This window comes from Schistocerca americana, chromosome 7 (assembly GCF_021461395.2).
Source record: "Schistocerca americana isolate TAMUIC-IGC-003095 chromosome 7, iqSchAmer2.1, whole genome shotgun sequence".
NCBI classification, from domain to species: Eukaryota; Metazoa; Arthropoda; class Insecta; order Orthoptera; family Acrididae; genus Schistocerca; species Schistocerca americana.
Window position 1 is genome coordinate 587,395,171 of NC_060125.1, and position 12,145 is coordinate 587,407,315.

General features: G+C 43.6%; 1 protein-coding gene across 1 annotated transcript in view; it reads right to left on the reverse strand.

Moving 5' to 3' along the window:
• The window catches only part of LOC124623107 (carbonic anhydrase-related protein 10-like), a 191,352-nt gene that overhangs the window by 167,665 nt on the left and 11,542 nt on the right, over window positions 1-12,145 (reverse strand). The window contains exons 2-3 of the mRNA XM_047148896.1: window positions 7,663-7,799; window positions 851-1,042 (exon numbers count right to left, since the gene is read on the reverse strand). Coding sequence (XP_047004852.1) covers window positions 851-1,042; window positions 7,663-7,799 — 329 coding nt within the window. The remainder of the gene's footprint in view (window positions 1-850; window positions 1,043-7,662; window positions 7,800-12,145) is intronic.

Here is a 12,145-nt window from a genome sequence, read left to right on the forward strand (position 1 = left end):
AGCAGCGAACTTAACATCAACATGGGAACCACGAAAGGGGTATAATGAAGAAATTCTGCTGTCCTTGAAGCATAATAGCACGTGGTGAACGACGCTGGGAGGTTGTAACAAGCAGATTAGTACAGGTAAAAATGACATGATTGGTGAAGATAAGTTCAGAAATGGTTCAAATGGCTCAGAGCACTATGGGACTTAACCTCTGAGGTCTTCAGTCCCCTAGAACGTAGAACTACTTAAAGCTAACCAACACTCATCCATGCCCGAAGCAGGATTCGAACATGCGACCGTAGCGGTCGCTCGGTTCCAGACTGTAGCGCCTGGAACCGCTCGGCCACATCGGCCGGCGTCAAGATAAGTATATTACTATAAAACACCGGCCTTCATTTAAAGAATAAATTTCTGAGAATCTACGTCTGGCGCACAACAATGTGGGAAACTGAATCATGGACTGTGTGAAACCCGGGAAAGAAGAGGATCGAATCGTTGGAGATATTGTGCTATAGAAGGAAGTTTTGCGCAGTACTGGTGAGGATAGGAGCATTTGGAAAACATGGACAGGAAGAAGGTACGTTTGTTAAGACATCAAGGAGAATCTTCCATGGTACTAGAGGGAGATGTACAACACAGAGATAAAATATATACAAAAAGCAATTTGGGGACATTGTGGGCTAGTGTTTCTCTGGGAATTCGTAGCGGGCTGCATCAACCCTGTCACAAGTCTGACGATCCCAAAGTAATATACCCTCCCTTCCCGCAAACATCCCTATACGTCATAATGTAGCACCATACACGCTCCTCGCGCGGGCCTGAGCGTAAGACTGTGTACCTGCCGTCTATGTTAGTGACTTACCTCTCCGGGGAAGTGGTATCCGTGTATGCTGTGCTCGGAGCCGTGGCTGTTGTCCATGCCGTAGTGGAAGTACATCTCCTCCAGCTGGTAGCGGTAGGCCAGCGGGCCGCCCGATATGTTCACGTGGTGCTTGGCGTCCTTGTCCACGCGAAACACCATCGTCTGGCCGGTGTTCAGCAGCGTGCCGCTCACCTGCCGACGGGAAAGTTGGGAGCCTCTTGTAACCACGCATCCGGTATCTGCGGGTCTGAAAGAAACTTTTTAGTACTGCAACTAACACAACTAATACCAGTTTTCCTTTAGTTTCTCCCGGCGAATTTGATAATCAAAATATCCACGGGTGTACTGCCGGTCTACAGTGTCCAACGGGCACAATATTTCGGCGGTCATACATGTCGCCATCATCAGGTTGTAACAACAACTACTGAACATATAATAAATTTTTTCTTTGGAATTTCGATGAATTAATGTACGTAATGTTTTAATTTCATTTCTTTTTCTTTTCGTGTCATTATGTTAAAGAAAATGTAAGCAACTTTAGATGTGAATATTAATATTTATGTCAGATTTCAAGCAATGCTATAACAAAATTGAGGTGTAATCCCTGTTGAATCTATTGTAACATGTCTGAAATTGTAATTGTGCGCCTGGTCCATGCGTAGGCAATGTATTAAGATATGTGGAATGTAAAACCTTTGGTGAATACCCTATCTGTAGGGGAGTAGTAAAAGGTGGAGCGCGGGAAGATGCACACAGGTACGGCATAACGGGCTCAGCAGCGGTACCAGTCGGAGTTGGGCATCGGTCTGAGGAACACGTACCGGGTAGAGGAGGCAATCCTGGAAAAAGTGGTTCTATTGAGCCTCGGATGTGCCGTGTCCGACGACTATACAGCATGGCTATATTCTAATGGCACTGGATTGAAAAGGATTACGACGCCAAGAAGAAGCAAAGTGCCGCTACAGCAAAAGCCATAGCTGTGATTGTATGTGTGCTGTGCGTCTCGCCATCTCGCCGCCCGCCAACCGCTGCTTCGACTCGCACAGGTTGAATCTTTAGAATTGTATTCGTGTGGACCAGTGTTAATTTTGTTCCTGACTGTTCAATAATAACTCAACTTTTACCAGATTTGTTCTATCAATGAATTATCCTAATCACTAACCTAGACAGGGTCCATTCCACATGTTGTGCAATCCGAGTGTCCCGAAATGAAGATTTAAAGTTTATGTTAATAAGAATAAACTGCAGACCTATGTATGTTAGAATGAATCTTAATGATCTTTATTGTCAATGAAAATATGAGTAAAGAGCAAAGGTCTGACAGAGTACTAAGATAAATTTGGAATTGACTTAGTAAGGAAGTTTAATTAATTTGAGACAAAAATAATGGTATTTACATGAGGAAGTAATTGGACAATAAGAGTAATAATTCATATTTTTTAAATCTTGAGTAATTAATGTTTCCAACAGTCAATGGTTTCAACATTGTGATCATAACAGTTTCAGGGTCCCCCCCCCCCCCTTTTTCATTCTTTTCTTTTCTATTCATTTAAATTCTGAAGTGATTGCACTGATTTGACCAGCGAAGTTAAAGTCAAGATAAAACCTAAATTTATCAGTGTTTCACCATTATTAAAATTGACATTGTATGTGTGTGTGTCAAAAGTGCTATTTCTAGGGTGACCTATGTCCGATTTCAGTCGGATCAATAGACAAAACGCAGTTCGTAGTAAACATTGCAGTGTAATGTTGTGTATTTATAGCTTGTTCAAACTAGTACAAAAAGGGAAAATCTTAGTTCAGTGGAATTTTCTGGCACTAAAATCCACCATATAATACAGTATTACTACGTGTGGTTATGCTTGTACGTACATCTACTTGTACAAGGGAAAAACTCACTCAATGCCTAATTAGGCTGGCGACCGTATTATTAACCATTAGTAGCATCTGCAGTGTACGTTTCTTACCTGTCCTAATGTGTAATTGCACTTATACTTGCTTGACGTATCATTGTTGTTACTGACTGGATATAAGTCCGGTTTTGCTTCCATTTAGGTACACGCGGTCAACATATGTACTAAAATCCTTTCTTATAAGGTGAAGCCCGTCAACTTATCATAGTACAGGCTTTAAAGAGTTAACGTACGCCCGAGGGTGGACGTTACAAGGTGAACTGACGGACTGAGTACGTTCACAGGAGCTCAGTCCGTCTGTTCACCTGATGATGGCGACATGTATGACCGCCGAAATATTGTGCTCGTTGGACACTGTAGACCGGCAGTACACCCGTGGATATTTTGTATAATACCAGTTTCCTTGTGGCAGTGTTTTTATTTTTCAAAGCATTTTGTCGTCAATACCACGACCGAGGTTGCTTGGTGTGTGTATTTGTGCGTGCGTGCGTGTGTGTGTGTGTGTGTGTGTGTGTGTGTGTGTGTGTGTGTGTGTTCGCGTGCGCACGCGTCAGAGAGAGAGAGAGAGAGAGAGAGAGAGAGAGAGAGAGAGAAAGAGGAGCGGGAAGATGAGTGAGCGCTTGGAGCATTTTCAACTTGGCGTATGTATGAAACTTACTCAGTACGAAGAGACAGGTTCCATGGGGTTAGGACATCTGTTAACCCAGTCCTAGTCATTTCGTGTTACAGATTGTCAGCCGATGACTGACAAGAGTTACTGAACAAAGTTCACGTTTAAGGTTCGGTGAATTGGTGATCCTGTCGAAATATACTGAGAGAATCATGGAACTGAGGAACACGCTGAACGAACAAGCAGTAGAAACTGGCTTCCAAATTTCTTTAGAGGGAACGAACGTCCGAAAAACGTCTCGTCATTTCTCATTGTAGACCGATGAAATGGAAAAAATAGGCAGTTTCACACACGTTTGTGAAAAAATGCCAATGTAATGATGCGGAAAAGAAGCCGACGACAGGGGGAGAGAGAAGATGACTGCTCCTTTTTGTACGTCACAAGGCCTTTACATGACAAATGCAATTTCAAGAGAAGCTAATCCCAGGCACCGTAAAACATGGATCAAAACCCAATGCCTAACAATACCGCAGTAAGACAGGAATTTGTGGACTGAGGCAAGCCGAGACTTTTGAAGGGCAAGTTATACAAAAAATGGGGCAGTGGGGAGGGGAGGTGGCAAGATAACAGACGAACAAGAAGTTACAGACCGCTCGGAAGAGAAGAACGTACAGAAGTTTATGAACAGCGTATGGAGTCAATAAGGTAACGACAGCTAACGTTTGAACGGATATCCGCTCAGGATGGATACCACCCGAGCAAGGAGGTTGGTTTTCAGTGTATTGGACAACAGGCCCAAAGTCTCCGATAAACGCTTCAAGGAAGTACCGAAGGACCGCAAAGCCAACGAACTGAATAGTGAAGCTATTGCTAACCAATGAAGTATTGATCATTTATCAACTACTTGAAGGCTCTTGCGATGAGCAAAAGCAGAATAGCGGTTGGACAGAAGAACGAAACTGGCGACCAGAGAAAGATTAAATCGATTTCGATTTAGAGAAAAAGCTACGTATGTTATGTAATTCATGAACAATCTTGCAATTTTCAAAGGAATAAATACTGTCATGAAAGTACTGGACGAGTTAAAACTCTTCTTCTGACTCTGAGCTTGTTCAAGGTACCTTTCCTTTCGCAGACCATACCTTCACCAGCGGTGTCAACTGAGACCAAGGTTCCATAGGGTGATGCCCCTATGCTATTCCGTTTACCCTTTCTTACATGGTTTCCAGCAGGGAACGCAATCATTTCATTACAGAATATCTCCCGAGGGCCAAAGCTATGGGTTTGATTCTTCCCCGTCGCTATTGCTGGATGTTCAGTGGGTAGTTATCAGTGACAACATGGAGTCTTGTATTTGTAACTTATTTTTATTAATGATTCTCTTATTTTCTAAAACTCGAAACTACATTTCCCATCAGTATTTGCTATAAGGGTACAAAGTAACTATTTCACAAAATCTTTGTTGTTATAGTTCTATGTCTAATATTGAATGGTTCTGAGGAACGTTACAGGACATCAAAATTGTATGCCAGCTTCTGACTGCACAGTAACGAAACAGATCGAATTATAACTCATTCCATAGAGTTCTATCCTACTCACCCATTATGATTGGAATATAAAAAGTCAACTGTCACAAGACTTGATTCTGTGTGCGTTTTAAAACACATTGTTCATTTGAGCAGACACACATTTGTGTTTGATAAGATGGTTGTCAATAATAAGTCATTTTTGTTCATATATTCCTTTTTAGTGAAACTTACTGGCATATTAAAAATGTGTGTCGGACCGAGACTCGAACTTGGGACCTTAGCCTTTCGCGCGCGCAACCGCTCTACCATCTGAGCAACCCAAGCACGACTCCCGGCCAGTCCTCACAGCTTCACTTCTGCCAATACCTCGTCTCCTACCTCCCAAACTTTACACAAGCGAACCTTGCAGAACTAGCAGTCCTGAAGGAAAGGATATTGCGGAGACATGGCTTAGCCACAGCCTAGGGCTATCTGCCAGGAAGTTTCATATCAGCGCACACTTCGCTGCAGAGTGAAAATCTCATTCTGGAATGCTTTTTAGTGCTGTCATTCTTTTTCCATTCATTCAACGACCAGTAAAGCTTTACTCTTGTGCAAAACATGAGGTTTCGGTATTGAATCAGCCAGAAGCTGGCGGTTGTGGCATCATACTACCGACGTGTGATAGGCACAGTGGAAACTTACCTTCATTTTACTTTGAAGTTCTATCATGATGTCTGGCGAGAACTGTAGTTTTCACAAGAAATGAGTAAGCACTACTACAAATGTACTATGGTATCCAACTGAATGAGAAACAGCAGTAATGCGAGATATTAAGCTCATCTCAGTTTGCTATTCACTACAGTTGTTCGCTGCGAATGACGGTGAACCTTTGTGACCTCGATGAAGCGGCCATCAGTGTGACAGAATCGAAAACATTCAAGATAACAGCGAACCTTCCCGACAGGTGATAATTTGCTAGAAAATGGTTTCGTCATTTTTATTACTACTTGACGCCAGATAGGCGCTTCTGAAAACTACCTCTGGAGGCCCATCAGGTGGTTGGTTGGTTGGTTTGTGGGATTAAAGGGACCAGACTGCGACGGTCATCGGTCCCTGCCCATCAGGTGTCTTCAAATAAGTTTGCGAATTTGTTGATGAAATCTCAGATATACTAAGAAACAGAAAAACATTTAGGGATTTAACTAATATCAGCCTACGAAATCAAGCATCATCACATAACCTAATGTAAAGTATTGAGATTGTGTGGCTTATGATTGCATAAATACGTGCTTACCGAGTATCAAAACAGGTTCATGATTTGACTCAGGAAATCCCCGCAGAAAAAACCCAGCTCGGTGCTTTTAACGAAAAAAAAAGACAAAAAAAAAACAGGCAGATGTAAAGCTGATTTCTGGACTTCCGTTAGGAAGTGTGATAGGACAATTATTTTTTACAATATATACAGGGTGTAAAGGGTTCAGATATTTTTATATGTGGTTCGTTAATATGTACACACATTAATATGTCGGTTGATTTTTCTCTGTGTCTAGCAGTCTTCCCAAAAACAAGTCCATAATTTGCTACCTGATGTGTTCTGCGTGGTCGCAGCTATACCACGAATCGGACTACGCCTATCGTTATAGGTTAACCACATTGCGTCCACGTGTCTACACTTTAACACCTGACCTGTTGCACAGGAGAGAATAAGCTTCAGTGGCTTGCTCTTGGCACATGTACTTGGATGTACTAATCAACCAAAAACATACGACTCGTAATACCTGTAATTATTAATCTGCAAATGACGTAAGTACACGTCGGAGTTACCATGGCGCTGAAATGAAATGACCGTACGGTGGCTGGGAGACCCCATGCGGGGTTTTAGGTCGCCGAAATTGCAAGTCCTTTTCGGTGACTTGCGAGTCAATGATGATGAAAGACACACAACACCCAGTCATCTCAAGGCAGAGAAAATCCCTGACCCCGCCGGGAATCGAAACCGGGACCCCTTGCGCGGGAAGCGAGAACGCTACGGCAAGACCACGAGCTGCGCACGTCCATGACGCTATTTGCAGATGATTCAGGTGGAGTCCTATAAGAAAGCAGCAACACCAGGAGACTTTGGCTCTTGAGTACTGCACATCAGTTTGCAGCGCCTTCCAGTTTGTATGAACAGCAGAGATCGATATGATCCAGTGAAGACTGAGGCGTTGGCAAAATCTGAAGTGGAGATCCTTTTATCACGGAGAGGCTTACTACCGATATTCTGAGAGAGTCGACCAAAACACTACTGGCTGCCATATACTTCTCACGAAATGACCACAACGAGAAAATCTGAGCTAATACGGAGGTTTCTTACAGCCTACCCGCGCGCAATTGGCGAATGGAACAGGCACTAATGGCAGGGGGGGGGGGGGGGGCGGTGGAGCAGGCAAGAATCACATATCACATGTGGTACTGTACAGTAAGATCCTTCGCTTGTCTCTTTAAAGTGGCTTGGCTAGAGGAGCTGCAGATGGAGATGTAGACATAACTTAAGTAACTATACTGAAAATCTTGATGCTTCGTTAAAATGCGGGAACGAATTTGTAATAGGACATTACGTAGAATATTGAAGAAAAATTTCTGGATAAGTTATTGAGGAAAAAAATCCAACATTTTAAGCAAAATTATATGAATCACGAACTTAAAAATTATTTCTGACTCTGCAAGCCTAAATTAGTGTGGGGGTCTGCGGTTACACGCTGAAACGTGCGCGGAGAGCTGAGGCGCGCTGCTTACAATGTGCTTGTCGATGTGGAGAGGCCGCAGCAGGGGGTCGAACAGCAGCTTGTCCGGGTCGACGTCGATGGGCGACTGCCGCCGGCCCTTGTTGCACAGCGACCACTGAGGGTTGATGCGACCCCAGAAGTTCGGACCTGTACAGATAAATATGGCCGTCAACGAAGAGTGACGTGCGTAATGTTAGGACATATCCCAAATAGTGTTAGTGTACACTCAAACACTGCTATCGAAATTTCCTACCTTTCAGTCCTAACCGAAAAGGTCAGATCTGTTGTAGAACCTAGCTCTTTTGTGCCAATGCCGTGTGACCTAGTAGATGGGGATAGAAAGATAACAGTAGGTGGTACGTGGAAGGAGATATCTAATTGCGCAATTTACTATTCAACCAAGTGAAATCTCCTGAACGCCTCTGTCGTAACCGGCGGATTTGAGCTAAGTTTAATTAAAAAATTGAAATGGCTCTGAGCACTATGGGACTTAACATCTGAGGTCATCAGTCCCCTAGAACTTAGAACTACTTAAACCCAACTACCCTAAGGATATCACACACATCCATACCCGAGGCAGGATTCGAACCTGCGACCGTAGCGGTCACGCGGTTTCAAACTGAAGCGCCTAGAACCACACAGGCACACCGGCCGGCTATCTTTGTGATAAATCCACATCTTTATGGACAATACTTCATCACAACAGTTACAACAGTTACTGCCTTTATTTTTCTCGCCATCACTTAGCAGTATTGTGATCAAAACCATCTTAGTTGTATTCTCAAATTGCTTGTTACAAACAAACTTCTACTCCACGTTTACTCTGCCGTCGATTTTGAATAAAAATAGCGGCATCGACGAAATACAAATTTTTTTTCCGTAAGTGAAACCATAAAAACTACTTGTACGAGGGCATTCTGAAAACAAACACATCCGATTTTTTTTATGTACAAACTCTTAAAGCTTTCTTTTAAAAAATTGAAAAATCTTTATTAAGATTTTACATCGTTATTCTTAAAGTCCACAAAATCATTTCTCAGCCTAGACACCCTGACGATGAACAAATTCCTCCAACGAAAGAAGCGTTTGCTGAGACCGCCACTACAGTGTGTTGGACTTTGTTGACGGAAGCACAACCTCACCTCTGCTAGCGCCGCTTGATTACTACCATACTGAAGTCACTGAACGTGCTATGTAAATGTTGGAAACAGATGGAAATCTGTGGAGCCAAGTCGGTTCTGTATCGAGGATGACAATTGACCATAAACCAAAGCCGTCGGATTATTACGGGTGTCGCAGCTGAAGGAGTAGGTTCTCCATGTGTGGATGAATTGTTCGAGTTAATGAAACTCGATTTCAGCAATCTGTCTGTCACGCACCGACGTAATCACGTTACATAACACCATATTGCTGTCTATAATTAGTTGACCAGTAGCAGTATAGGGTTCCAACTTAAATCAGCGAAGTTGGAAGTCAACCGAATAATGTACATAACACGTAATACCCCAACAGATAATGGGAACAGAAGAAAATAAATCTGAGGTGCTACTTTTCAGCACGCATTCGTGTTGCTTAGCATAAACAGAAATTTGTCAGATTTTTGAGATGCACTGTACAATCTTCTGGGTGCACGGCATCGAACTTCAGCACTCACACTGCAGTTTAGTGAGACGAATGTGTTGAAACGTGTAAAAAGGTTAAAAAACTGTATACACATGTGTTAAAACGTGTAGAAACGTTAAAAAACTGTACACACACACACACACACACACACACACACACACACAAGAAATTGAGCCGTACACGGTTCGCATTTACTCCCTTTGCTTGTCATCTTCTATTACGGTACTGCCACCTCGATTTCTTATTCAATTTACTGGCGTCACTATCTTCCTGCCTTACTTGCCCGTGAGCGACAGCAGCTGCGCTTATCGATAACTGCACAGTCGTACCATCTTTGGAGCGACCAATAGTATTTCCGGGTCGTCGTGGGTCCGACAGCCAGTTCGGGACAGACCAGCAGTCCAGTCAGTTGAAGACGGCAGCGGAAGTGAAGCCGGGGACGGAGCGCCGATGAGGCGCTGACAGCCAGTGCTCGCCGACAGATGGCGACACACATGCTCTGTCCGACGAAGGGAGATTGAGGCGGGACGACCGTCGGTTGGTCGTTGGGTTGGTCGTTGGGTTGGTCGTCGCATCGCCCGACGCATATTTGTCCTTCACCGTCTCCGGGCCTGGGCAGTTGGTCGGTTGGCGTGGAGCAGCGAGGAAGTTTCCGTGGCGCGTCGTTCGGACGGCGCCCGCTGGCGGCGTCAACGCAGAGTTGGAGTGTGAGGTGCTATTCCCATTGCTGTGAGGTCCGTGGTTCACCGATCCCGGACACAAAAGTTGAGTATTTACTTAATCTACCAGTCAGCCCCAAGTGTTCACATTGTGTCGTCTGAATTTCGTTGTGGGCTGTCGGGACATTCCCGGGAGCAACAACGTGTGTTTTCAAATTGGCGAAGTTCTAGCCGCCGTCCTGTGGAGTTTGGCTTAACTTGATTATTTTTTAATTTAAGTGCACCAGCGGAATCTTCTGCCTTGGTGCCGTTAACGTTCCGGTTACTTGCCTTGGCCGCTGACGTAAATTCAGGCAGTGTGTTTTCCTCGCCGTGTTGTGGGTGTCCAGCACGGAGTGTAGCTTGACAGCTGAACGTGTAATTCGTTGTAGGTGCTGACATCTTCTGGGTTCTTTCATTGAACTCCCTGTTGTGTGCTGGTCGGGTGAAGCGGAAGTTACCTGTCGCTTGGTCCGTTGACTGTCTGTCGGCTGGGCTACCGTCGGATTGAGAATTGTTGAGCCGACAGCCTGTCTCACTTAAGCGAGCGTTAGTGTTTGAATTCCAGGCTGACCCTTGCAAACTTCTGAGCGCCGTTTGCTATGCTGCCTTTTCTTATTTGTTGTTTGTTTATGCATCGCTTCTAGCCGATTTTAAAGTAAAGTTGTTTTTACCTTAATTCGTGAGATTGTTTAGGCATTCAGCCTGATTTAAAGATATCTTAGGATAAGGCCTTCTGCCTTTTAAAATTCAGATTCCTGTTTTTAGCCTTCAGTTATTGGCATTCAGGCGATTTTAAGTTAGTTGTTTCGCCCTTAAGGCCTGAGATTGTTTAGGCCTTCACCCTAATTTAGAGAAATGTTTTAAGATGAGACCATCTGCCTTTTAAAATTCAGATTCTTGTTTTTGAGTCTTAAGTGACTGGCATTAAGCCGGTTTTAAATTAAAGTTCTTTTGCCCTTGAGGTGTGAGATTGAATGGCGCATTTAGGTGGGAATTAAGTTCTAAAATTAATGTTTGGCTTGCCCTGTTTTTAATGTATTCTTTATTCTTTTAATATTTTTCAAATGAATAAAGTAGTATGTTCGAGTGCAACTGACAGCCACTCATTTTGGCCCCTTTCCACAAATTAAACTATCTGTCCAGTCCTGCGGGTATAGTAGGGGATCTCAGAAATCATATTTTATAGCAATTTGATACTACTGTACATTTCATTTGTGCAACAAGGTAAATAAGTAACTGAATAACATTTATATTCTTAAATTTAAACGTTAAGGGACCTTCTAAAACAACAAAGGAACACAGCACCAAGCATTGACCACGCACATGCAGGACTTGACATTATAAAATCGCTTCCTACAAACAGTCCTATTGAGATCTCGTGCAGGCCTTCGCATTAGACACACAATACTCGAACGTAAGATAATAGTATGACACAGCGGACAAACCTGCGTACTAATACGGACGACCAGATCAATGACAGTTTACGCCAGCTCAGAAAAGTCCAATTTGGAGGTGGAGAAAGGCAAGTGGGGGCAGAGCGATGGGAAGGGCATCCAGCTCAGCCAGCACTACCATCTAATATTGTCAAATCCAAATTAACATGCCACCCCGTAAAATAAGGCCAGGAAAAAGGAGAGACGAATTACGGTTTAGGGGCCATGGTGCGAGTTGGTCCAATAGCTCATTTCACCCAAAGGATTTTTCATCGGCATCAAGGAGTTTGAAGGGGAAAAACTGCATAGCTACATTTCTTTCAAGGTCTACTAAGAAACCTAGCGATTCACCTCCAGAACAGTAATCTTGTCTTAGCTGCCTAGAGGTGTCAAACCTCCGAAGTAGCAATTCCCGTTACAGACCTTCGTCGCAGCCACAAGTATTGTGACCACTCTGTGTGATGTGTTACAATGTGATTTCACTGTAATATATCGGTACTCGATGTTAATTTATTTGGCCCCTTTTTCGCAGTTACTTCAGTCAGTACATTGGAGCGGTGTGCTTGGTCGGGCAACCTTGTGCTCATCATGCAGGGGTGGTATGTAACTGGACACGTTTCTGTGGCCTCTTTTGTCGGCAGAAGTCAGTCTGTGAATTTGATTATGTCAAGAGCGTCTCCATTGGGGATACAGACAGTGTTATGGGAGTTGCTTTCGACCTGATCTGCTGATATTG